At 45.9% G+C, this 24,172-nt stretch overlaps 1 protein-coding gene and 1 long non-coding RNA gene across 4 annotated transcripts in view; one reads left to right on the top strand and one right to left on the bottom strand.

Moving 5' to 3' along the window:
* SLCO2A1 (solute carrier organic anion transporter family member 2A1) overlaps window positions 1–24,172 on the top strand; it is a 79,559-nt gene that overhangs the window by 20,180 nt on the left and 35,207 nt on the right. The window contains exons 1-3 of one of the 3 annotated variants that reach the window (XM_039837178.1): window positions 13,172–13,298; window positions 13,890–14,027; window positions 20,518–20,680. In XM_039837178.1, the coding sequence (XP_039693112.1) occupies window positions 13,203–13,298; window positions 13,890–14,027; window positions 20,518–20,680 (397 nt within the window). In that variant the 5' untranslated portion in view covers window positions 13,172–13,202. Of the gene's footprint in view, window positions 1–13,171; window positions 13,299–13,643; window positions 13,680–13,889; window positions 14,028–20,517; window positions 20,681–24,172 lie in introns of those variants that run through there. The other 2 variants (XM_039837180.1, XM_039837179.1) reach the window with 2 other exon arrangements.
* LOC120582097 (uncharacterized) lies at window positions 2,069–7,680 on the bottom strand. The gene is made up of 3 exons (XR_005647457.1): window positions 7,336–7,680; window positions 4,658–4,758; window positions 2,069–3,085 (listed from the first exon to the last, which is right to left on the bottom strand). It is a non-coding gene; the product is annotated as an uncharacterized LOC120582097 (long non-coding RNA).

Below are 24,172 nucleotides of genomic sequence, written 5' to 3'. Positions count from 1 at the left end.
CCTGTGGAGAAATGCCTGCAGACTGACTCTCTGATACTTGTGAGAATTCTCCAAGAAGACAGGGCGTTCTACTTGACAGCGTTGACAGCATTGAAAGGAAGGAGGGGAAACAATTTTAACTTATAGAGAGAAGGGAGGCCCCCTCCATTTCACATGGGCTTCCTGTAACTATTTGGGTCACACATAGGAGAGGCCCATGTGTTTGGGGAAAATTCTCTTGAAACATGAGCAGTCAGGACCCTTCAGCTGTGGCTAAAAGTCAGAAGAGCCTGGGAATGAGAAAGGGGACACCCAGGGTAGAAAGTGGAGCCCAAAGGCAAGACAAGGATGGGAGTGGAGGTGAGACAGGAAGTGGGTGACTAGCACAGGAGGAGGCCTTGGCTGTCACAGTGTTTGTCCACAATGGACAGTAAATGAGTAACAGAGGAATTAAGGAAATAGCTGGGTGAATTTGGAGGGACTTGAACAACTGAAAAATAAAGCAACCCACTTCCTCAGTCACCTGGAGAGCAGGTGAGAGCAGACTCTCCCTGGAGCTGGAGGAGGAAATGTGATGGGTCCAGGAAAAGTGAAACAGGTTTCTGGTAGAATCAGCCGAGGACGTCTGGGCCAGAGGGATTGGATTCTATCACTGAACTGAGAGGTCAAGGACCGAGGAGATCACAGAGCATATTCCCTATGCTTCTAATGATTGCCAGAAATCTTTGGCTTGTAGACACATCACTCCATTCTCTGCCTCTGTTATCCTGTGTTTCTCTGTATCCAGAGTTTCTCAATATGACCCAACCTTAACTTGATTATATCTGCAAAGACCCTATTTCCAAATAATGTCACATTCACAGGTACTAGCAGTATGGGCTTCAACATATCTTTTTGGAGGACACGAATCGACCCATAATACCCAGCACGCAGGGTAGGGGCAGCGTAGGTGGTAGAGAATGTGCTCAGCATTTTGCTTTGAGTTTCAGAGGCAGAGGGAAGAGTGTAGAGATGGACATGAGATCAGTCATGAGGACCATAACAAAGAGCGCCGAGAGACCACCTGCAGGCCTGGAGGGGAGAAGGGCTTGTGGGAGGTAAAGTGGAGGCCTAGGGGGCACGGTAGGGACAGATGTCTCTGCTTCCCTGCCCAGAGTGATCTGCAGGCCGCGTAATCCTTTGGATCCATATCCTTGGTGTTTTGACTGTCATCAGTCAATGGGGAAACCAAGACTACCAGGTTACATGACCCTCCTACACTCGACAGGAGATCAAGTGCTGGAATCAGGAATTGCGCTCATAGCTTAGCACTTAGGAAGGACATTTCATTCTCTTGAGGTATCTGATAGAAATTTAGACATTGGACAAAGAGCCTTTTCCTCCTGCTATCTTTCCACCTTGCACCAGAAAAACGGAGAGGGGGAATGAACAGAGAAGTATGCCCCTGTGTGGGGCCATCTGCTCTGTTGCAGATCGGACTTTTCTTTTTTTTCTCCTGAACATCTTACCCTGGCTGCCAAGGCCCTGCTCCGCATGGGACCGAGTCTTTAGAGGACTGCCATACCATTTTGGAATGATAAGATCTTGGGGGGGAGTAAAGACAGCTTGTGGTTATGACTCCTGGGTCCCTCCACAGGCAAGAGAATGCTAAGGTGACCAGGACACTGCGTGAGAATGTTCTCATGCAGGAAAATGGTTCTCTGCCAGTGACAGGCCTGTTACAGAGGATTCCCATCTCTATGATCATGTGCGGTATGAACGGTAGGCTGAAGGCTGAACCACACATCTGTTGCAAGTCTATGCAACTCCAGAGCGCTGTAGCCTCAGGAGGGTCTCTAAAATCAGAGCAGTGAGAGGGGACAGTGCTGACAATAAGCAGAGCCCTGGGGTCAAAGTCAACAGGCGTCCACACACGTCCATACCTTGGCCTCTCCTGGTGGGCAGGCTGCTCACCCTCCTCTCAAGTGTCGGCTGTTTTTGACTCTAGTGCAGGTTCTCAAAGCTTTATTCTCAGCCCTCTACTGTGGCATAGAGCAGACTGGGTGTGCTGTGGTTTCTCAAGAATACAGCAGTCTCTGAGGTGGGCGGTGAGATGGTCTTCCCGGAGCTGCTGCTGCTGAGGCCAAGCTGGTAGAGTGTGGATACAGGCTGCCTGGGCCAGGGGTTTTCCTGGGCGAGGCCTCCTTCCTCGTCCTGCCAGGGCACCCATCTGTTCCCTCCTCTGTCTCCTCATTGGTGGCCCCAGGGGAATACCCAGACACCCTCCCCTGTCACCGCTTGTTCTCTTTTCTGCTAACATTTAGGCAAGACCAAGATCTAAAATGGGTCCAGGGTTTCATTTCTCCAGACGGCGATGTTCGGGAGCTCTGATGGGGAGTTGGCCCTGGGCATAATTCTGACAAAAGTGAAAAAGTTTACAAGGCTTTGCTAAGTAATTTACTAGCCTCCAGAACTTTTTGGGGGAGAGTAAGGGATACAGTAGAGGGGGAAAAAAACCTATTTCTGCAAGGACTTTACAATCTATTTTGGTAGGGCGAGGGAAAATATTAACATCCCATCTCATTACTGCAAAGAATTGGAAGAATATAAAATAGATGACGTTTCCATATTAATATAGTCTGAATGTTCTTTTCCTGCCATAAATGGATTCAGAGCAGTTTTCCTAATGGATACTTATTACAACCTAGCAAATTACTCTGTGCCAACTTCCAAAAACAGACACGTGGCACTTGTGTTGTTCCATGAAGGGAAGTTTTTCTGATTTCAAAAAAAGGAATTGGGGATTTCTGAAGAAGAATGTGGACACATATTTATATAAATGTCAATGATAATTTTGGTTCAAAGTTTTTCTTTTTCTGGGAAACCTTGAGCACCATGCTTCTAGCTAATCAGATAAATTTGTCTAGATCTCGTGTGCTCATGTTTCAGCTCTTCCGGAAAAATTTTTTTAAATCTGTTATTTCTAAAGCCCAGACTGCAGATCCTGTTCACCTCAGATAGTCTGTCACTCTTTGCTCTTTCATTTCGTCTTTCCTCACAAATGTCACCGGGTCAATCCAGACATCTGCCTTCTCCATCTCTAGGGCTGAGCTTCAGACACGCACCACTAGGAAGAAAACAAAACGAAATGAAAACAACCACAACTAAAAGTGTTTGAGGATTACTAGTGTTAGGAGCTGGAAAAGCTCATCTACTTTCTTTTACATGCCCTGTATCCCTTCAAACAAGACAGTGCAGCGGAAATCCATGTGTTTCTTTAGAAGTGGTTTTGATCTTTATACTTCTAAGGGTCCCCAGGATTCTATCTTCTCAAAGGCCTTTTTTCCTAATTCATAATAATACCAAATACAAATGCACAAAATAACAAAAACTACAGAATATTGTAGATTGAGACTTCCAGTGGCTATTTTAATTTTTCTTACATAGAGGTCTTCAGGTGAAGTTTTATCTGTGCTGAGTGGACTAACTAAGAAATGGCTGAGAGATTTTGGTCTAATCTAATTTCTTTGCGATCTGGCTCCGAGAGAGACACCTTGGCTGGGACCTCCCCAGGCCGTGGAAAGGTGGGAGAGAGTTGACTTCAGCCTGGTGCTCCTCTGTGCCTGCTGTGGTTTCCTATGGCCTCCTGGCCTCCACGGAGGCTCCAGCTCTCTCCCTGAAGCAGCTCTCACAGGCCACAAAGAGAGATCTTTCTTGGTCATATGAGGAGAACCCTGACAGACAGTAAGGTCAGTCACTTTGTAAACAGTAGAGGCCGACAAGCGGGTGCTGGAGAGAACAATTATACTGGGCAGTAGCGAACTGTTAAGGGTCTCATTCAACTGACCTCTCCTCCCAGTTGTTCCCACTCTGCAGCCTGGCTTCTTCCCTCTTAGGGAACAAGGAAGCTGTGATGGAAGTCTATGTTTTTCTTTTTAGAGGGTTTTGATTTTTATACTTCCCAAGCCTCCAGGACCCTGTCTTATTAAAGGCTTTTTCTAGTACATAATAATATAAAGATACCTTTTATTATCGCTGCTAAGAATACCACCAACTTTGACCCTAGGCTGGCTATTTTGAATCTCTGAACTTTTATCTTGTTCAGGCATTCTTCCTGCATGGGAACATATTTGATTTCCTGAATCACTTCTTGAAAGGGACATTCCCCTTTGGGGCCACCTGGCCATGGTTTGGATCCAAAGCCACACCCTGCAGAAGGTACGGGAGGGGTAAACTGGCCCCGTAGCTGAAGTAATTCCAGGACACATCTGAGTCTTTGCTTTGGTTCTTTCTTCTTTCATCGGAACATGGAACAAGGATCCCCTTCTCCCTTCCAGCTCTGAGAGTCCTCTCAGGTGGGCCTCAAAGGAGCCAGCCCAGGCACCCGCCTCCCCTTTCAGATGCCTGCATCTCCGAGGCCACTGGAAAGCAGCCAGAAATCACCCTTTCTGAGTTCTCCTCTTTGCCTCATTGTATTAAGGCCTCTTGAGGCCCAAGCCTCAGCTCCTGGTTCTCTATTTGGTGAACTGCCAACCAGGACTGGGAGTGGGCTATGAGGGTAGAGACACTGAAAAACAGAAGTATAAGTGAAGATGGGGAGACACCGGGAGCCAGCACCATTCTCTGACCACATGCCTTCTGTTGGAGACATGCCAACTGTTAGCTAGGACCAGGGTCTCAAGGTCTGGGTGGCTCTTACCAAATGCTGTTCTTGCAAAGTGTATTGCAACACAGTACTTTACAGACACAGTTGTAAACTGGATAAGTGTGACAGGAACCCAACTTGATAAGTGTAGCCAACTGCAAAGAAGAAATCAATAGTAATTACCCAAATAGTTTATATAAGCAATGGCTAGACCTCCCTTCGGAGAGACAGAGCTTTGGGTATGAATCCCCTGCCTCCTTTACTTGCTACAAGTAAATAAAACTATTCAGTGATAGTCATGTCTCATTCTTGACTAGAACGCCCCAAGCACTGAACCCCTTGAGTTCAGTAACACAAGTACTTTGGAAGATTCTAGTCAAATAAATGAAGTATGAGTGTAGTGCGGTGGGAGAGAGGGTTGTGGAGAAGGACTTGGGTATACATTTTGGTTTGACTACTTAGTCCACCTATAAGCATATACTATGTTTTCCCATTGGGAAAGAGGGGGCAGAATTAAGTCGTTTGCCAGACTTAGCATTAGGAAATAGATTGCGTTTATAATTCAAGGTGGCCAACTAAGCACGTGTTTGTCTTTCCTCATCTATAACACCTTCATTATAATGAAACTAATGAATAAAAAGTCGTAAAAAGCAATAACAGAAAGAAGAAAGAGAGAGAGAGATTATGAGTAGATGAAAAAGTCGGCTCGTGAGGATCTGTACGCCAAGGAGGAAACCCCGCCCCTCACTCCCAGGTTGCTTGCCACAAAGTGAGGCGATACAATAATGATACAAATACTAATAGGACAATGACAAGTTGGGAGGAGTAGAGAGAGGGGTAGGAGATCTAAGGACAGGAGAGCTGAACCCTCTTCTACAATGATATGTGTTCTAAACTGATAAATCCAGAAATTGTAGAACAACATATGGTTTTGAGTTGTGTGCATGTAATCAACAGAAGAACTAAGAACAGAACCCACGGTGCTGGTAACATAGGGACACCAGGCAGAAGTTCTGAAATGTGATCTTCCTAGGGTTATTACCTGTTTAACCACTGATTCTACTGTCAACCAACACTGATTTTGTCCACATGCATTCTGGGGAAGGATTCGTGGGTCCTTGACCTGCCCTACTGGTGGTAGGCTTGAGCTGAATGCAGGGCTGAGCCTCATCATTCTAAGCCCTTCCATATAACTTGATTTTTAAAATATATGTATGTCATACATTGATTCAAAATAAAGGGAAGACAATGAAACAGTGAAAAGAAGTCTAAATGGATTTATGATGACATAGAAGGGATTCTAGTTGACTGTGAAAAAGAGCTTCCAAATGCCAAGTATTCCTCAGACCCAATGGGGTTGTCAGTGTGCGTTCTGGGGCTTTCCCAAGAGATGTGTGAGCCTCAGAGGTGGTCCTGCCTCTCTGGGTGCAGTCAGGTCTAGCCTAGAGACAGAAGGAACGGAATGGACTCTGGGGCCAGATTTGACTCATAGAGGTTGGATGATCTAAAGCAAGAGGCAGGCACCTTGGAGTCTCCTTCCTCACTCAGAGAACTATATAGATTGCCCCTTGGCACGCACTGAACTCTCCCTGCATTGCTGGGGAAGGTGACAATAAGGTTTCACTGGCTCTTCTTTTCTATTTCTTCTCTCTCCCTCCCTCTCTCCCTCTTTTTCTTCCTTTTTCTTCCCTCCCTTTCTCTCTCCCTCCTTTCTGAAGAATAGTTCCATTCAGGTTGCTGACAGTGGCCATTTATGGATAGAAGCAGTTGTCCAAACTAGGAGGTCACAGCTTGTGCCTCTCAGTCCAGCCCCATCTCCTGCTCACGAATGGTTTTCTTCCCACTCCTGGGATCCCTCAGTGCATTAAATTATCTCAGAGATGTCACATCCCAGAGCTTTGCCTTCCCCAGGGTGCATGTGGACAGAATCAATGTTGATTGACAGCAGAATCAGTGGTCAAACAAGTAAGAACCCTATGAAGATCACATTTCAGAACTTCTGCCCAGCGTCCCTATGTTACCGGTGCCATGGGTTCTTGCGCTCTCCCAGGATGGAAATCAAGAGAGGTCGCCAGATACCAACATAGGCAAAGAGAAAGTTTTCTCAAGCTTGTGCAAAAGGAAACCAACACCGTGCGAAGTAGAAAACGGGTGGTTCTCTGATGGAAGCTGGGGCAGGGTTTTTAAAAGGTGTTAAGCAGGAAGAGAACCATGTCTAGGCGTGTAGAGGCGGAGGTTTCTTGGCGCTTGCACAGTGTGACTACATGCTTTTTCATGTGTCACATGCCCCATAAGCATGTTAAATCTCTGCCTTTGGGTGTGCTCTTTAGCATTATAATGAAGAAAGCTCACACAGATGTACTGAGCCTGACTACGCATGTGGAGCCAAGGGGGAAAGACTCTCAGCTCTTGTAAGTGATTCTAGGTTCCCTAATATGATTGGTCTCCCTAGTGGGGGTGTCTTTGAGGGAACTTATCTAAGTATTAGCAGCTGGCTTCTGTCTGTTCAACCCGATCGACTCAACAGCAAGAATTTGCCTTCTTGTCTTACCTATAACCGTGATTAGATGCCTCAGATCATAGTTCCAATGTTTAGTTTGGAAAAGAGGGTCATGCACATGTAGAGCAAAGGAAACCAGGTCTAGGCTGCACTTTGACCCTTTCTCATTCATCCTGAGCTGTGAAGCTTTCTCTCCTGGTCCTTGTGGTTTTCCCTTCATGGTATTACTTACATTTCTGAAGCATGGCTGGGTTTGGGGGCCCCACTCCGAAGCTTCACGTGGCATCTCAGCATCTTTTTAGCTTTTCTTAGCCCTTTGGCACAGGTGGAAAAACATTTCTCTTTATTAGAAAAAGGATCTTCATAACCACTTCAATTTCCCTGCTTCCTTCCTCCCTGAACTTCCTCTTCGTGTTCCTTAGGATTAGAGAAAGAATGGAACTGTAGCATTAGCATCTGAAGTCCAAGAACTTCCTGCCCACCACGCCCTGCAAGAATGTTGTTCCCTGGTATTAGCTTTCTCTTCAAGCTTCCTTCTACAAGATGTGCCTGAAGACATGGGTAGTTGTAAACACACACACACACACACACACACACACACACACACACACACACCCTTAGTTGTTTATAGTAGCCCCCCACATACACACACTGTTGATCTTTATCTGGGTTTTGACCCTTTCAAAACGAGCCCATTGAAAAAATAAATTTATTTCAATGACGTTGTCAATGCTCATAATACACAACAACAACAACAACAACAACAACAACAACAACAACAAAACCACCACGGAATTCCTTTCAAAGCTTCAGAAGACTTTTGAATACTTTATGTTTGCAAAATCTTTTTTAAATTAATTTTTTTCCTTAGATTGACTTTATTGAGGTATAGTTTACGTGTAATAAAGTGCACAGATTTTAAATGACTGATGAGTTTTGACAAATGTATATACCGCAATCAAAATATAAAATATTTTTACTACTCCAGAAAGTCCCTTCCTACATAAATGCAAAATTTTAACTTTTGAGTTCGGGTTTAGAAATACCCCAATATGATTTGAGCCAAGTAAATAAGTGGAGCGAGTAAGCTCACAAAAGCTGTTTTGTGTGCCTTGTCATTTTGTGGTTTCTCTTCCCAAACAGCTACTTTGATGGACATATATTCTGGAACACAGGTTCATCCGTTGGGTATTTAAAGACATTCATTCACCGGACAGCTATTGAGCCCTGATTATGGACGAGGGATGTGGTGTCCTGAAAAACACATCATCTTTCCTCCATGACATCTGCATTCTTGTGGGGGGAGATGTCAGTAAGTGAGAAATCAAATGCATGATGCAATTTTAGGACGCAATAAGGCATTGAAAAAGAAAAGAAGTAGCATGAGGAGATAGAAAACGGCAGTGTGCTATTTTAAAGAAGATAATACAGCCCATGTGAAAAAATGTCTATATGTATAAATCTTTGTTTTCTTTCTCTTTCTTCCTCACGAGACTCAGATTCTACCATAAGCTGCTTTCAAAAAGGGACAGGTGACCCTCCCTAAAGTATATTTTGCAAAATACTAATACCTGTTAAATAAAACTTTTTACAAGTGTAGGTATTGGGGGGTGTTCCATGGTTAAAGAAGTATGGAGAAATTTGGGTAAAACAAAATTAAGCAGGTCTTTACTGAAGGTTTATTGTGATATTATTATTATCTTAGAACCTTATTATGCTAATGTGAATTATACATATTCACAAGGGAAGATTATACTATGCAGTTTTCCAAACTTTTTCTCCTGGGAATCCTTTCAGCTTGGGCATCTCGAGCCAGTGGTGTTCTGCGTAACACACTGTGGGGACTTCTCTTCTAGAGTTCTCATGCCACAGGGGAATTGAAAGCAATCTCTTTAGGTTCAGTGACTTGGTCAAGAGGAGGGAGTGGAGGAAGCCACAGCTTAATAAATATCCCTCAGTATGTGGGCCAGGCAGGGTACCAAGTGCTTTGGACACACTCTCTCATGGAAGCCTCACGACAGCAATGTGAACAGGTGTTATCAGCATCTTTTCAGTCTTTCTTGGCTCTTTGGCACAGTTGGTAAAAGGATAGCACCCATTTGCTAGTGGGGAAACCGCTGTCAGAGAGGTCAAATATGTAGCCCAAGGTCAGGCCATTCCTCACAGAGTCAGGATTTGAACCTACGCTCGTTTGACTTCTAAACCCAAACCGTCAAAACCTATAACACTATATTGTGTAAATGATGGTGGAAGGTGGCTTGCAATGCAACTGGCAAAGCTTTTCCTTCTCCCACCAGTCCATCTACATGTACTCTTAAACCCCATGCTGAGCGGTACTTGGTAAGTTTGAGCAGCCTGGGTCATGGTCTCAGGGTCTTGTCCACATAGCTCAGTAAGTGGTGCCAGATGGCTGTGACCCTGAGTGGCTTTAGCCAGAAAGCTCTGCTGGTCCCATCCATCTACTTCTTTCTCTTTTCGTGGCGTTTTCTCCCACCCCTCCCTCGCAACCATGTATCTCATTCCTCTCCATCTGCCGAGTCCACTGGAACCTGGCGGCCCAGACATATGCCAGCACTTCTGCCAGGGCACCCACAGGCACCCAGACCTGACAGGGCTGCAGCAGCCCAAAGCTGGTGGTAGTGCTGGTTCTGTGAAAGGATGTGGGATGTGGAAAGGTGCCAGCTGACTTTAGGTGGAGTCTTCCACCTAGTATCTGGGGGGAGAAAATGGGGAATTTCTGTGTTTACTGGAAAGAGCAAAGGCATATCTTTCAGGAAAAGATCTGAGACAGATTTTTTTTCTCCTGCCGTCCTCACCTTCCTCTCATGAGACTGCTGAGGAATTTGGTAGAGAGATTAGTCACTCCTGTTAATTCATTACTAATTTGTTAAAGGGAGACTGGTCTTTTATGAGCTTTATGCTCAGAAACTCAGGTGTCCTAAAACTGTCCTCCCTCTCCAAATACTCTCCTCTTTCTGGGCTCCCTGTCTCCACACATGACCTTGCCCCCTTCCTGGCCCTCAGACTGGAACACTGCCCCTTTTCTTCCAGCTCCATTCAGCAGCAGCCTTGCCAACTCAACCTTCCCAAATCCCCACTGCCTCCGCATTTGGTCCAGCCCTCATTGTCTCTCCCCAAGGCTGTGATGACAGCCCTCACTCCTCTGACGGATGCTGCCAGTTAATGCCAGCCATGTGTCAACCTACCAAGATGCCTCTGTGCAGAGGTCAGCAACAGGGTGCTGGGGTTTTAGAAACAACCTGGAACTAGACACATAACTGAGCTCCATGCTGGGCAAGGGGGCCCCTGAAGGGCAAGGAGGAGTTATCCAGACAAAGAAAGGGAAGATGATTCCGTGCAGAATGTGAGCAGAGACACAGGAAATGAATGTGTACTGTGGGGAACTTAAGTAGTATGACCTTGAAAAGTTTGAAGGACAAGGAGTACAGCAACAGGTTTTGCAGCTCTCTAGTGCTGTGTAACAAAGCAACCCCCAACTTAGCGCTTAAAACAATGACAGCATTTAGTTTGCTCATGAATCTGCCACCTTTCTAAGGCTTGGCAGGGATAGCTCATGTCTGCTCCACTTGGTATTAATGGCTGGGGCTGGAATTCTCCGAAGGCTCACTCAGTAACATGACATTGGTGGCAGGCTGAAACTTTAGCTGGAGTTGTCAGCTAGAACACCAGCCTGTGTCCCCTCCATGAGTAGGAAGGACTGGGCATCCTTACAATGTGACATCTTGGTTCTAAGGGTCCCAAGAGAGAAAGAGCCAGGTGGAGTCTCTATTTAAACTTTCAAGACTTAGCCTCAGAGGTCACACGGCATCATCTGCTCCACTCTCTTCATTAGAAGCAAGTAGCTAAGACTGTCCCATATCGAAGGGGAGAGAACAGAGACCTCCCTTTTTGATGAAGGAATGTTATTGTCATATTGTAAGAGGTATGCATAGGACAAGAGATAATGGTATAGCCATTATGTAAAATACAATCGGCCACAACAAAATATGGAGCCAAAGTGTCAGGCAAGACCTGTAGCATTTTGGATACCATGTCAAGAACATTGGTTTTTATTTTATAAGAAGTGGGGAGCCAGTGAGAGATGTTAATTTATGTGTCACCTGCTCACATTTGTGTTTGAGAAAGCGCTTTTTGAAGTGGTGGGATGGGAGGTTTGATGGGGCAGGGAGGAGACCTGTGAGAGGCCGCTGAGGAATCCAGGGGAGAGGAGGGCCCTGAGGGAGGGCACGACCTGGAAGTGAAGGGCAGGTCGAGAAGAAATCACAGGGCTTAGCAGTGGTGCCAAATCCCAGGGGTGAAGGAATCGGGGCATCTAGGATTCCCAGTTTCTAGTTCGGGGAACTAAGTGAAGGTGATGGGCGTGAAGGAAAAATGGGAGAGGTTGGTGGGGGAGGACAATGAACCCCATTTAGGAAGTGATTGGTCTGAGGGGTCTGAGAGCGTCCACATGGACACATCCAGCAGAGAGTGGAATGGACTTGAATGTGAAGCTCTGGGGAAAGTTCTGGATGAGGGACTGAGGTGTGGGCATCGCGAATGGGATTTCCAATGCATGTGGGCAGAAAGGGGGCCATGTCCAGAGAAGGGGACAATAAACAGAGTTTGGGGGCACTAGCTTTTAAGGGATGGCCAGAAGAAGAGGATCTGGCAAGGCATCCGAGACCAAATCCCCTCTTTCCTGGATTTGGTCTGGACCAGGGACCCCGGGCTTGAGCGCGCTCTGATGCCCTGTGTCCACAGAAACGATCTGACCTGGGCGAGTCGCCTCCCGCTTCCCCTGAAGCTGGTCCACGGCTCCTGTTTTCTTCTCTATCTTCTAGCGGAAACTCCTAGAGATTAGAGAATGTTTGTGGCTTGATTTTCTTTTCCTAATCGTCACACGTTGCCCTCTGCACACAAATGGTCAGAGCCAGAACGCGTCCTCTAGTCTCATTGGAAACCACTTTGACCATCAGATCCTGCAGGAGGAGTGTATCCAAATAACACATTTGGGGCTTTACTACCACCGATTTTGATTCAGTCAGGCCTGGCCTCTGTATTACAAAGAACTCACCACACTCACATGGCAGGAGATAATGAATCAAAGCTAAGTTAAGAACTACCGAGTCAGCCTAGTTATCCCACAGCTGGGGAAACCCTGGGCCCACCCGAAAGAGCAGGAACCGGCTGAGGTTGCTCTGTGGTGTGAGAGGCAGATCCGGAACTATCCACTTGGGCATCTCGAGGGTGACACCTAAGCCCAGAATGCCTGCTCCATGCAGGCTGCTCTGCGAGGCGCTCGGGTTCCACCTCTCCGGCCTTTCATTCTCCCGTTCGTAAAAGAGAGTGAGACTAAATCGTTTTCACAAATACCTTTATCACGAAATATTAAGAATTCTAATATATGAAACGAAGCAGGGTAAAGCCTCCCTAGGGGGGTGCTGCCTCCGCCTCCAGGTGGACAAGTGTCCTTCCACTGGTGAGGAGCAAGGTGCCCATGTGGGCCCAGGACAGGGAGCAGTTTGGAGAGGTGTCTGGTTTTGTGGATGTGATGCCCTCCTGGGACTTAGAGGCTGCAAATATGGATGCATGAGCAGACAGCACTGGGCCCTGTCGGGAGCCCCAGGCTGGCCTCACAAAGGCTCTGCCCTGGCGGGTAGAAGAACGAATGTCAGCTCTGATTCCACAGCCTGGAATGGCCACCTGTCCTGAGCCCACGTGGCCACCTCACTCCTCAGAGGGGGCAGGATCAGCTTTGTAAGAAACAGAAACAAAGGCGGAGCCCCAGCTGGTCTCCTGAGATGCCAGCCCTTCAATTAAGAGAAAGACTTTGGCAGACTCTGAAGCGTAACAGCCCCCACCCTTCCCTGGAGGAAAAGTCCAATTTCCAGGAGGGGCCTCTTCTGGGGGACCTGGGGAGGTGGGACTTCTGGCTCAGAGGCTGCCCCAGCCCAGCTCAACGGCCGAGAAAAAGGAAGGCCCAGAGCTCAGCCTAGAGCAGGTTCCAGATGCCACAAATCCCTCTCCATCCTTCCTGCTATGTATCTGTCCCCATCAACCACAGAATTCAGATTTACTCATACCCATAGGACAAGCTATATGGGGCAGAATGAGATGCAGAGACAATGGCCCGGGCCCTCTGTTTATTGTTATCATCCATCAGGGGAGGAGCCAGCACAATCACCGATATCCCTGGTAAGAGGTGATAATAAGCTTAGGGACATTCATTCACACCGGGTGGTTTGGGAACCCCTCATGGTGTGTCATTGGGATATTAGAGGTGAGTCTTGCTGGATGGGTGTTGCTGGGGGCAGGGGAATGGAGAACAAGTCCAAGGGAGTGGAGCAATGTGGCTTAGGGCTTGTTAGTACCCTTGGGAGTTACCTGAGTTGGCTGGAGAGTGAACTTCGGCCCTCCTAGGACACAGGAGGGAGGACAGAGCAGCAGCCTGCAGGGCACTGGGATGCTATTAGAAAACAATTCAAGTGGCTCAGCTGATTAATCAGGCCTTTACCCGGGGGTGCTTCTCTGACCCTGTGGTTTTTGGGGCCATTTATGGCAGCAGTGATAAGAATGGTAAGAATGGTAAGAATGAAAGGAATGGCTGGGACTCACTGAGTGAGTCCAGGGTGAGACACTGGTATAACAACAATGGCATTTTATCCTTCGGAGGGATGACCTGAGAAAGTAACAAGTGAGGAAACAGACAGGAAATAATAGAAGGCCCAGGTGGGCAGCCAGGGCTCAGTGTCCAGGGTCCTCACGGGCTAAGGTGTCTTCCCACAGGTGTTCGTGCTCTGCCACGGCCTTCTGCAGCTCTGCCAGCTCCTGTACAGCGCCTACTTCAAAAGCAGCCTCACCACCATCGAGAAGCGCTTTGGCCTCTCCAGTTCTTCCTCGGGTCTCATTTCCAGCTTGAACGAGGTAAGCAGGAGGTTCTGGTCCATCAGACCCAACCTCTGACCACAGAATCTGGGAGGGGGCTCCAGGAGGGACAGAGGAATGGGGAGCTGGGACGGACACATGGGGAAATGAGACAGCCAGATGCAACGGGCATGGTGGAAGCAGCTACTTTCCTGAGGCATCCCTGCACCAGGCCCTGAGCTGAGAGCCTCTGGTGCCACCTGACCCGAGGCCTCCTTGCAGCAGCACTGCGAGCTGCGTCCTGCTCCTCCCACCTGACACAGGAGGGCACTGGGGCTCCGCGAGCACAGCGGCTTGCCCGAGGTGTGCAGGGCCATCACCCGCAAACTCTGGGCCTCTGAGTTCTGTGACCATCTACGAGTTTATGTGGCCTCTGCCCATTTCCAGTCCTAGGGGTCTAAGCCCCAGGAATGCAGCCCCTGCCCAGCATCTCTTGCCTTATGAGCATCACAGGACCCAGAGCTGCTCAATGACTCTGACTCCCAGAAAGATCAGATCTCTATGCCCTTCCAGTAATGTGGATTTCACACTGACCCTCAGTGACTGCACTTCAAAGTGAGAGAAGATAGGGTAGGCCGAGAGGCTGGTGGGGGGAGGTCAAGGGCAGGTCAGCTAGAAATCACTGGAAGCCAGTGAGAAAGTGGCAGGGGAGGCAGCAGAGCCTTCCATCATGGCTGCGGCGTTGGTGGCTCCAGGCAAGGAAGTGGGGCTCCCAGGCCTGGCTTCTCTCTTCTCTTTCCATGAGACTCACTGTTCTGGGATGAAGGCAGTGGCCTCCCCATTCAGGGAGCCCAGTTCCTCTGCAATGTGATTCGATCTTCTCTTGACTTAGCGAACTTTTGATGCTATAATTTAGAGACTGGGGCTTGCCCAAGATAGCTTCTAAGATGGAGCTGTAAAAGAAGGAGGAATGTCTCCTTACACCATCCCTCCAACCACCACCTTTCAGTTTCCCCATCCCCCAGTCTGCTCCTAGTTGGTATCGCCCCTTTGCCCTTCACTCCTCCTCGACCCTCGATGGCCCACACAGCGGTGCCCCTCAGGAGCCCCTCCCTTGTGCCAGACCCACCCTGTAGCCCTAGGAGAGGGGTCTCTTCACAGTCACGTTTTCCAGACAAGGGAACTTGCCTCCGGAAGCCTAAGTGGCCCATCCTGGGTTGGCCACGTGCATCTGAGCCCGGGTCTGTCTGACAGCTGCCATGCTAAGACCTCCCTCTGAATCCCCAACCCACCTTTCCTACCACCCCTCACCAGTTCTGTATCCACAAATCTTGTCTTTCAAACACATAGCTGGAATTTCTACTTAGTGCCCCTCTCTGCACACACTCTTCACTGTAGGCTATTCCCCCACACCTGTGATATGCACGTACCTGCACACATATAGCCCTGTGGCCCATCTTGCTGGCCTCATGGGCCTCAGACCGTCTCCTCTGAACTTCCAGGCCCACATGTGTGCCTTCAATGCTTTCTGTGTGTCCGTGTGCATATGTGTGTTTGTCTGTATGTCTGTGTGTGTGTGAACGCACGTGTGTCTCTGTCTGAGTGTGTGTCTAGTGACTGGGTCTACCTCTCCATGTAGGTTGTGCTCTCCTACAAGACAGGGACCTGGCGCCCCTCACAAAGAATGCACCCTCCTAAATGTTGGCCTATGATTTTGATAAGGCCCCTGCCACATATTGTCCTCACTCACGAAGGATGCAGGGAAAACAAATCTGACATTTGTGTCACCACAGTCCCATCCCATGACATTGCTAATCAACCACAGCCCTCTTTCCTGCCGAGTCCAGATTCTGAATCCTTCTCAACACAGTGTTCTAGGCACCTCTACTGATCAATGTGAAAGCTGTAAGGTAATCTCCTCCACCACAGCTTAGATGATAGCCAAATCGATGATCTTCCATGGTTAAATTTTCATTTATATTTTTCCTAGGCTTGGAAATGTGGGCCCAGGAACAATTGGATTTTTCAAGGGCCAGAGAATAGCCAGTTGGGATATGTGGCAGAACACACGACAGGAGGTTGATTGGGCAAATAAGGGGGCATAATACTTCCCCAGGCTATATAGTTCAATAAAAAATGAAAGTAATTCACCTTGGGATTACATCTTCTCTTCCCTAAACTCAGGCGAGCTTTTCGACAATCTGGTTTTAAACAATGCCTGTAGGTGTGGTTTGAGACAGATATCATAAGAAAGTTCCTTCCTGGGACCTAACAATCCTGTGTGTGTCTGTCTGTGTATCTGGGCCTGTGTGTGTCTGAGTATTTGTGTCTGTGTGTATGACTATGAGTGTATATCTCTGATCTGTGTGTGTGTACATCTGTGTCTGTGGTGGTAGGGGGGAGTATGTAGAGAAGACAGGACCGGAACTTGGCCAAAAGGCTTTCTACTTTCCTATTGATTCTTCCCCAGGCATTTAGAAACTGACTGAGTGGTAAACTAGGGGTCTTACCAGGATAGCAGATGGCAGCTAAATCAAGGGAACCTTCATGGTCAAGCTCGAGGCTCCCAGCTTTTGTGGTAGGCAATGGCTTCTTGAGCAGAGCTGGGGCAGGATGAACAGTGTCATGAAGATGAACTCTCGTGAAGACGAAGAGGGGACTGGGAACCAGCAGAGTTAGGGGACAGTTTATCCAGAAGTTGGCTGACTAAAAGGCTGTGCCACTAAGCCAGGCTTGAGAGGTTGGGGAAGACAAGGACCCCAGCAACACTTCAAAAAAAGAAAAGTCAGGATTTGGCAACTGCTTGAGTGTAGGACTGAAGGCAGCACAGACCGCCAGGAGGCTGCCTGTCAGAAGCCTGAGGGATGAGAGAGGAGAACCAGGCCTGATGGAAGGGGAGATGGGTCCTCTGGGCATCCAGTGTGCGGCCAGCCTCCAGGGGCTGTGAATCTTCAGACTGCAGCCCAGACTCAAAGCCTTATGGGGGCCCAGCTGCTGAGGTGGAGAGAAGAGTAGAGCTGGGTGTGAAAGACCAGCGGCAGCTGGAGGAGCTTGGCTGACAGAAGACATTCATCGCTCCCTGTGAAGCAGCGGCTTCTCTTGCTCATTCTTAAAGTCCAGGGCCGAGCAGACATAGTCAGTGGAAACCCTAGAGATATCCCACTCTTACTGCCTCCTATCAGATTGCCCTGGGGCCTCTTTGGTTGAGACATTGATGGGCAGGGATGTGTTACAAATGAGCTTTGTGACAACTTTGAGATGGTCTAACGAGAAGTCCACAGAGCTGTTTTAGGGACTACTTCAGGGCTAAGGAGCTGAGGTCTGGAATGCAGAGGCTTCATCAGCTAGAACAGCTTTAGTTAAAAATGTATATATTAAAGAAAAATTGTCTTTTCAAAGGGATTCCACTGCCGAAGAAAAGTTTGGGAGCCAAGATGTTAAGCCAGTATCATCCTTAACAGCTCTGGAGGTCCCCTCTCCCCTCGAGAAACAAACGCAGGCTCTGAGAGAGAACTGGGAGAGCCTCTCCAGATGGGTGGGGACCCCAGTCCTTCCTCCCTGAATCCCTCTGTCCCCCATCTCTTACCCAGACCTTTTAAAGTCAGCTTAGCCTGTAAGGTCCAACATTTACAATCATTTCATAAAAACTATGGGGAAACAAAAAGGAAATAAAATCTAAGAAGCTTAAGTAAAAAGCTTTGTTTCCTTTTTCCAGGTACAAGTTTCAGAATGTCCTAGAACCATGTCTGGCCAGGGGCTGGAGCAAATTCCTGAATCAGGAGAGGCTGCCACCTCACACACCTTCACACCCCCTTTCTCTAAACATCATAACCATCTTGGCCACGCAGGAGGGGTCGCCTGCCCAATTACATTCTCTTCTTGGGAAAGTCTACTGTTTCCTAGTTCATTCATTCACTTATCCAGCAAATATTTAATGAGTACCACCTATGTGTCAGATACTGTTCTAGGTGCTAGGGAAACATAAATGAACAGACGGGAAAAAAGTCTCTGCTCATATATCATTCTAATGATAAATACGACATTTATTTATAGGAATAAATAAAACATGGTATATCAGATTACGATAAGGGCTATGAAGAAAAATAAAGTCATGGATGGGAGTGGTGGTTATATTTTAAGTAACTATTTTTAAAATTGGAAGTACATTTAAATATAATTTAAATGATTAAATATCGAAATTATATTTTGTATTTAAAATATAACTTAATTATTACTATTAATTATTATAAATGTTATATTTCAATCATTCTTTTTTTACTGAGATATACTTGACATTTAACATTTTATTAGTTTCAGTGTAACAACATAATGATTCTATATTTGTATATGTTGCGAAATGATCGCCACAATAAGTCTAATTAACATCCGGCACCACACGTGGTTACAAATAATTTTTCTTGCAATGAGAACTTTTAATCTCTACACTCTTAGCAACTTTCAAATATGCAGTACAGCATTATTAACTAGAGGCATCATTCTGTACATTCTATCCCCATGACTTATTTATTTTATAACTGGAAGTTTGTACCTTTGACCCCCTTTACCCATCCTCATCTCCTTCCTTTTTCACAGGAGGCCTTAATGAGAAGATTCGATCTGAGCAGAGATCTTAAGTAGGTTAGATGAGAAGGGAGCCTGTGGATGTGTAAGACAGAGGGAGCAGCAAGTACAAAGGCTTGAGGAGGGCAACTGCCTGTGCCACGTTCAAAGAACAGCTGGAGGCAGGGTAGCCGGAGTGGAGGGAGGGAGAGAGGGAGAGACAGGAGAGCAGATAAGAGTGGTAACAAGGAAGGGGGAGGCGGGGACAGGCTCCACAGGGCTCTGTGGGCTCTGGGACAGACTTTGCCTTTTACTATTGTGAGTTTCAGCAAAAGGAACATGGTCTGGCATTCAAAAGGGTCGCTCTGGCTGCCGGGTGGAAAAGAGACTGTCAGGAGGCAAGAGTGAAAGCCCAGTAATTCAGACAGGATATGAAGGCAGCTTAGGTGATAGCAATGGAGGTGGTGGGAAGTGGTTGGCTTCCGGGTGGCTATTGAAGGTCTGGTGGGTTTAAGTGTAAAAGAGCAGTCAAGGATGATGCTCAGATGTCTTGCTCGAGCCACTAGTGAGATGGAGGTGTCATTTACTGAGATGAGGAGGTCTGGGGAGGGGAGACCAGGTTTCCGGGTGAAGATGAGGCAGGAGATTTGAGGCATGCTAAACCTGTGGAAATTAGAAGCATATACAGAGCATGTAAGAGCCACAGGACTGGATGAGCTTATTGAGACAATTGCAGAGGTGCAGGAACTGGGCTCAGAGTTGAGCGTTCAGGGAAGCGAGGAGGAACCAGCAAAGGAGACTGAGAAGGAATAGCAAGGGGAAGAAAACCAGGAGAAGGTGGTCATGGAGACACAGTGCAAGAAGTGTTGCAGGAAGGAAGAAATGGTTGACTGAATCTAAAGGTGCTGAGAGATCAAGTAAGAACAGAATTGAGAACAGTCCAGGGGATTTGGTAATGATGAAGTTGTTGGTGATCTTGGCAAGAGCCACGTACCAAGACCTTGACCCCTATTTCCTGAGACAAGGGCGCTTGCTTTTCCAGCCAGAAGACTGTAGTGTGGATAGGATGGATGCTATGGGTGCCAACATTCAAGGCTCCTCCAGATGAACTTATGTTCTGGGGCAGAGGGTCATCTCTTCGGATGGAGTCATGGTCAGAAGATCTGTCAGCACCCCCTTTTACCATTTAAGACCCTGCTCTCCAAGCTGGGGCCTTTGGTTCCCTTCATTGGCTCTGGGAGGGGCTCAGAAAACACACCTTCCAAAGAGCACCAGGAACAAGGAGTTACTGATGTGTCCAGCTGGGAAGGGATTTAGGGCTGCTTTTGTCCTCGTTCTTCATTGAAAGAAGTGAAAGCAGACCCAAGGAGGACTGGGGCAGGCTAGCAGCAGAGCTGCTGGAGCAGAAACACACTTCTCCAAGCGGCAGTAGACCAGCCTAGTTAAGACACAGGCAGGCCCCGTTCAAGCTGCCTCCTAACCTGATGGACATGGGCAAGTTACTTACTATTCCAAGCTCCAGTTTTTGTCATCTGAAAAATGAGAGTTGTTGCATGATAAAGTGAGACAGTACATGTTGCTTGGTGGTTATTTTGCCTACCAAGCCCAAGTCCTTAGAGAGTTTAGTTAGGGAACATGTGTTATTCCTGGAAGTCAAACAGAATTGAGAGGCATCCTTGAATTTTGCCGTGAAAGGTTTGATCCTAAGATGGTTTAAATTAAGGCTATGAGTTTTTCGTCGTCTCTAGATACTTCCCTTGATCTAGCCTCAAAGGCCGAGACAGAGAAGTGTTTCTGGCAATGCGGGAAAGCTGAAACTGCCTACGCTTGGCCCTCTGTGAGGCTCTCGGGCAAGGCTGAGCCCCAGCTGACCCTGGGCAGCCCCTTGCCTCCCTGCGTCTCCTGGACGAGGTCCAGTCAGCTCAGGCCTCCACTGTGGATGGGTGAACACACAGCCTCTGGTCTCACTCGGCCCCTCTGCTCTCTGCAGATCAGCAACGCCATCCTCATCATCTTCGTCAGCTACTTGGGCAGCCGGGTACACCGTCCGCGGCTGATTGGTGTTGGGGGTCTCCTCCTAGCTTCAGGTGCCTTCGTCCTCACCCTTCCACACTTCCTGTCAGAGCCCTATCAGTACACCTTGGCCAGCAACGGTAAGTGGCCTCCAACCTCTGCTCCGAGGGGATAAAGAATGAGAGAGCATCTCACAAAGTTGGTGGTGATGCTTCGGAGCAACAGATACCACTCTGGGCCATGCTGTCCTCTCCCACCAGAAAGCTTCCTTGGCTTTCATTGTTTTGTGTCTCCCCAAAGCACATCTGAAAGTCAGAACATGCAGAATGATATGGCTCTGTGGAGCAGCTACCCCCACTCTGGCTCGCTGAGAACAGAGCGTGCAGCTGGGGGCTCACCTCCCCTGTGATCCTCTGTGATTCCCTGTGCTTCAAGGCAGGAGCGATCCACTGCACATGAGTGGGAACACTCGTGAGCGATGCCTGTGATAGGCTTGGTAGGAGGAAGGTCAAAGCATTGACCATGATGAGATGCGTGGATTTTCCCCATGTTTAAACCCTGACATTTTTACATTTGTCCACCATTCCTATGCTACAATGAACTTACACCATGATCTCATTTGATTCCCCTGGACACCTGTGAATGAGAGAGAAGAGGTCTAAGATGAGAATGTGGCTCTCAAAGATGTCCAGTAACTTTCCAAGGACATCAGTCAGTTCAGGAGGAACAGACCGAGGTCTCCTGATTCTTAGACAGGTGGCTCTTCTGTGACATAGAGCCTCTGGTTCTTAGTGATACGCCCTGTGGCAGAGAGAGATATGTGAGGATTTTACATGATTCATAGGCGCAAAATATCACTGAATTGCTCTGTAAAATTTCAATTATTTTACTTTCTCATATGAAAAATTCAAAATATAGCAAAGTAAAGAAAATAACAGACACCTACATACTGACCATTAAGATTTAGCAGTTTTCCTTCAGATACCTCTTTATTTCTTCTCTTTTAACAGCCTTATTGAGACCACAGTTCGCATACCATATAGTTCACCCATTTAAAGTGTACGATTAAATGGTTTGGGTATATTATTTTTAATTGTGGTAAAATATATATAACATAAATTTTGCCATTTTAACCAATTTAAGTATACAACTCGGTGGTATTAATTACATTCATGATGATATGCAACTATCACCACTATTTCCAAAATTTTTTCGCCAACCCCAAACAGAAACCCATCAAACAATCCCTCCCCGTTCTCCCTTCCCCCAGCCCTTGGTAACTTCTGATTTACTTGCCGTCTCTATGAATTTAGCAGTTCTAGATAGTCCATGTAAATGGAATCATGCAAAATTTGTCCTTTTTTTATCTGGCTTATTTCACGTAGCATTATGTTTTCCAAAGGTTGTTCATGTTGTAGCCTTTATCTGAACTTCATTTCTTTATGGCTAAAAAATATGCCATTCTATGGATATACCATATTTTATTTATCCATTTGCCTATTGATGGATGCTTGGGTTGTCAGATATCTCTTTTTAAAAAAGGAATAAGACATTAACTCCCTCTGGGCTCCTCTCGGTCTCCAGAGGTATCTACCCTCCCATAGCTGGTGTGCTAAAGCTCATTCCTCATCCGTATACTTTTCTTCCTTCTAAAGTTGTATCCTATTTCTTTAGTCCTATTTTTATTTTACTTTCTCATACTGGTTTGGAAGTTATACATGATTAGTTATCCTTATGTTGAAACATCAAAAAAATTGTTAGAAAGTAAAATTGACCTTTTGTATCACGCTGTCTTTATTACTACAGCTTCATAGTTAAGCCTTAAAATTAAGGAGTGTGATTCTTCCAATTTTTTCTTCTTTTATTAAACTGTTCTCTCTATTCTTACTCATTTGCCTTTTTATAGAGATTTTAAAATCAGCTTATCTGTAGCTTAGAAAAATCCTTCTGGAATGTTCATTAGAATAACACGGTCCTATAAATTTGAACACATTTATAGATTTGTGTAACCACCACAATCAGGATACAAAACACTCCAAAAACTTCGTCATGCTATTGTTATTATCATACTCTCCCCAGTCACTGCAACCACTGATCCCTTTTCCATCATTATAGTTTTGTGGTTTTGAGAATATCATGAAAATGGAAACATAGAGTATATAACATTTTGAGACTGGATTCTTCCGTGCAGCACACACCTTTGAAATCATCCAAGTTGGTGCATATATCACTAGTTTATTTCTTTTTATTGCTGAGTGGTATTCCATTGTATGGATGTACTACAGTTTATCCACTCATCTGTTGAAAGACATCTGGGTTGTTTCCAGTTTATAGCTATCATGAATAGGGCTGCTGTAAATATTTGTGTACGAATTTTTGTGTAAATAGAGGTTTATGATATTGAACATCTTATCTTTTCATGTGCTTATCACTCATCCATATATTCTTCTTAGTGAAGTGTCTGTTCAAAACTTGTGTCCATTTTTCAATTGGGTTATTTGTCTTCTTACTGTTGAATTTGAGAGTTCTTTATAACTTCTAGAAACAAATTCTTTGTTGGCTACAAAATTTGCAAATATTTACTCCCAGTCTTTAGCTTCTCTTTTACATTCTTTTAACAGTGTCACTTGCAAAGCAAAAGTTTTTAATCTTGATGAAATTCAATTTATCTTTTTTATTTTATTTTATTTTGTGGATTATGCGTCTAGTGCCACATAAGAATGTTTTTCCCAATCTTGGGTCAGGAAGATCTTTTCTTATGTGTTTTTCTAAAGATTTTATATTTTTCCATTTAGATCTATGATCCATTTGAGTTGGTTTCCTAGAAGGTTCTTTCTCTTTTTTTTTTGCACATAGGTTTTAAATTTTTTTAGCATCATTTGTTGAAAAGATTGTCTCTTCTCCATTAAATTGTTTTTGCACCATTATAAAAAATTAATTGACTATATTTGTGTGCGTCTGTTTCTAGATTTTCTATTCTGTCGCATTGATCTTTGTGTCTAGTCCTTTGCCAATATCACACTGTCTTTATTACTGCAGCTTCATAGTTCAGTTTTAAAATTAAGTAGTGTGATTCCTTCAATTTTTTCTTCTTTTATAAAACTGTTCTGTCTATTCTTACTCATTTGCCTTTTTATAGAGATTTTAAAATCAGCCTATCTATAGCTTTAAAACATCCTCTGGAATGTTCATTAGAATTGCATTAAATTCATAGATCCATTTGGAGAGAATCGACGTATTCACTAAGTTGAATCTGCCAATAGATTCCATGAGCACAGTACTCCTCACCATTACCCTTATATTTTAACATCGACCTATGATTTAACAAATTCTAAAGCTGGTGAATGTTTCTATTCTCCAAAAGAACAAAATAAGGATCCTAGGATGTTTTAGTGTCCATCATCCTCTTGGATCTTCCATGTATTGTTGACCAGTATTTTTGTGCCACCTCCCCACAGTGGTCATTATTATTTTAGTCATTATTTGTAAATAAGTCAGTGCTTATTTATATTTACCCACAAGTTTATGTGCTTCTTGGCTCACCACTGCTTCTTGCATTTCATTCATCTTTGTTGATTTAATTCCCTTTTTCCTGAATAACATCCTTCAGTGTTACTTTGGGGATGGTCCCA

The sequence above is a fragment of the Pteropus medius genome, unplaced genomic scaffold, assembly GCF_902729225.1.
Source record: "Pteropus medius unplaced genomic scaffold, Ma_sr-lr_union100, whole genome shotgun sequence".
Classification (NCBI taxonomy): domain Eukaryota; kingdom Metazoa; phylum Chordata; class Mammalia; order Chiroptera; family Pteropodidae; genus Pteropus; species Pteropus medius.
This window is presented reverse-complemented; position numbering and strand designations above follow the sequence as displayed.